The 1413-nt window shown below is 41.6% G+C and overlaps 1 protein-coding gene across 1 annotated transcript in view; it reads right to left on the bottom strand.

Annotated features, from left to right (window-relative positions):
• Window positions 1-1413, bottom strand: part of RPGRIP1L (RPGRIP1-like) — a 98383-nt gene that overhangs the window by 9307 nt on the left and 87663 nt on the right. Inside the window, exon 24 of the mRNA XM_010861936.1 lies at window positions 1294-1378. Within this exon, the coding sequence (XP_010860238.1) occupies window positions 1294-1378 (85 nt within the window). The remainder of the gene's footprint in view (window positions 1-1293; window positions 1379-1413) is intronic.

Here is a 1413-nt window from a genome sequence, read left to right as displayed (position 1 = left end):
CTGAGGGACTGGTGGTATGTGAGGGGTCTTGAAAGAAGCCCAAGTATACAAAGTAAGTAAAACCTGAGTGATTATCTACCGTCCTGGGAAAAACACCAAACCTCGAAGTAATTAACAGGGTTTTCCTACTCTTTCTTCAGAATCAAGATCCAAGGAAACAATACATGTATTTCAAGGACTTAAAGAAAAAGCCACTGTCAGATCCTAAGAGCTAAGAATTTCAGTTTGCTTTCATGAAACAGAAGATTGGATGCTAGTTTGAAAGCTCTTTTGAAAAATCTAATGTTGTGAACATTCACTTCATGACCTCCAGGAAAGAGATGAACTTGAGACTCTTTCTCAGGCTGGGGCCTAAGCTCAGGTAAGGCAGTGAGAGGCTGTGTCATCATGGGCCATAAAGGCAAAGAGAAGACAATGGGGAGATAAAGGGTCCCCCTCCAGGCCAAGGGGGACAAGCCAGTAAAGGGGCACCACTGAAGCCCCACTCAGCATTCACAGGCAGCACTGAGATAACTCCTGAGACTGCATGGATGGGAGTTCACTCAAATGCACGAAGTCACTAAGATCATGTGCTTTTTCTCCTTCTCAAAAGGGTTTAACTTCTATATGGACCCAAAATGCAAAGTGCCCTGTTCAAATTGGCCGAAAAAGACATTAAAAATAACATGAAATGATGAATTATTAAACCCTGATAGTGATGTAAAAATGTCTAAAAGGCTGAGGAGCTGTTACAAGTAATATTATTATATACTTACTACTGCTCATCATGACTGCAGTGACTACCTACCATGCTGCACTTAAGCTCTTGTGTGAGGAGTTATTCTATCCATCTAACATGCATCATCTCATTTAATCCTTACAACCACCCTATATGGAATTACTGTTTCCATTTTACAGGGGCAGAAAGTGAGGCACGGTGGTGGTCTGAGGTCCGACAGCTAGTGACCGAACAGGAAGTTATACTCCAGACACTGGGTCCAGAGCGCCCCCTCCTGGCAATCCTTGTTGGGAGCTTTACAGTCACAGTGGCAGTGGGGTACTTTATATACTAACTACACTGTACAGGTCTTTTGGTTTGCAGAGCTCTGTAGGATCTTTACAGCTACTTTGTATGATAGGCAGGGCTATGATATTTCTAGGAGGAAAGAGACGCAGAGAGGTCACATACTCGTTCAAGGACACAGCGAATGAGAGAAGTTGTGTTCTGCTTCCTTATCTCGTGCTTTTTTTTTTTTAACCACACCATGCTACCTTGTATAAACCATCAGGTAATTTAGAATGCTTAAAATATACCTTCTATTAGGCATCTCTTGTTTCAGCAGTATAGCTTTTAAGATGTCTCTCTTGGCCTGGTTGTTTTCTTTATCCATGTAGATCACTAAACCAAAAAAAAAAAAAAAAAACACCACAAAA

This window comes from Bison bison, unplaced genomic scaffold (assembly GCF_000754665.1).
Source record: "Bison bison bison isolate TAMUID 2011002044 unplaced genomic scaffold, Bison_UMD1.0 scf7180017864473, whole genome shotgun sequence".
Taxonomy (NCBI): Eukaryota; Metazoa; Chordata; class Mammalia; order Artiodactyla; family Bovidae; genus Bison; species Bison bison.
The sequence above is the reverse complement of the archived record's forward strand: the minus strand, read 5'-3'. Positions and strand labels throughout refer to the sequence as shown.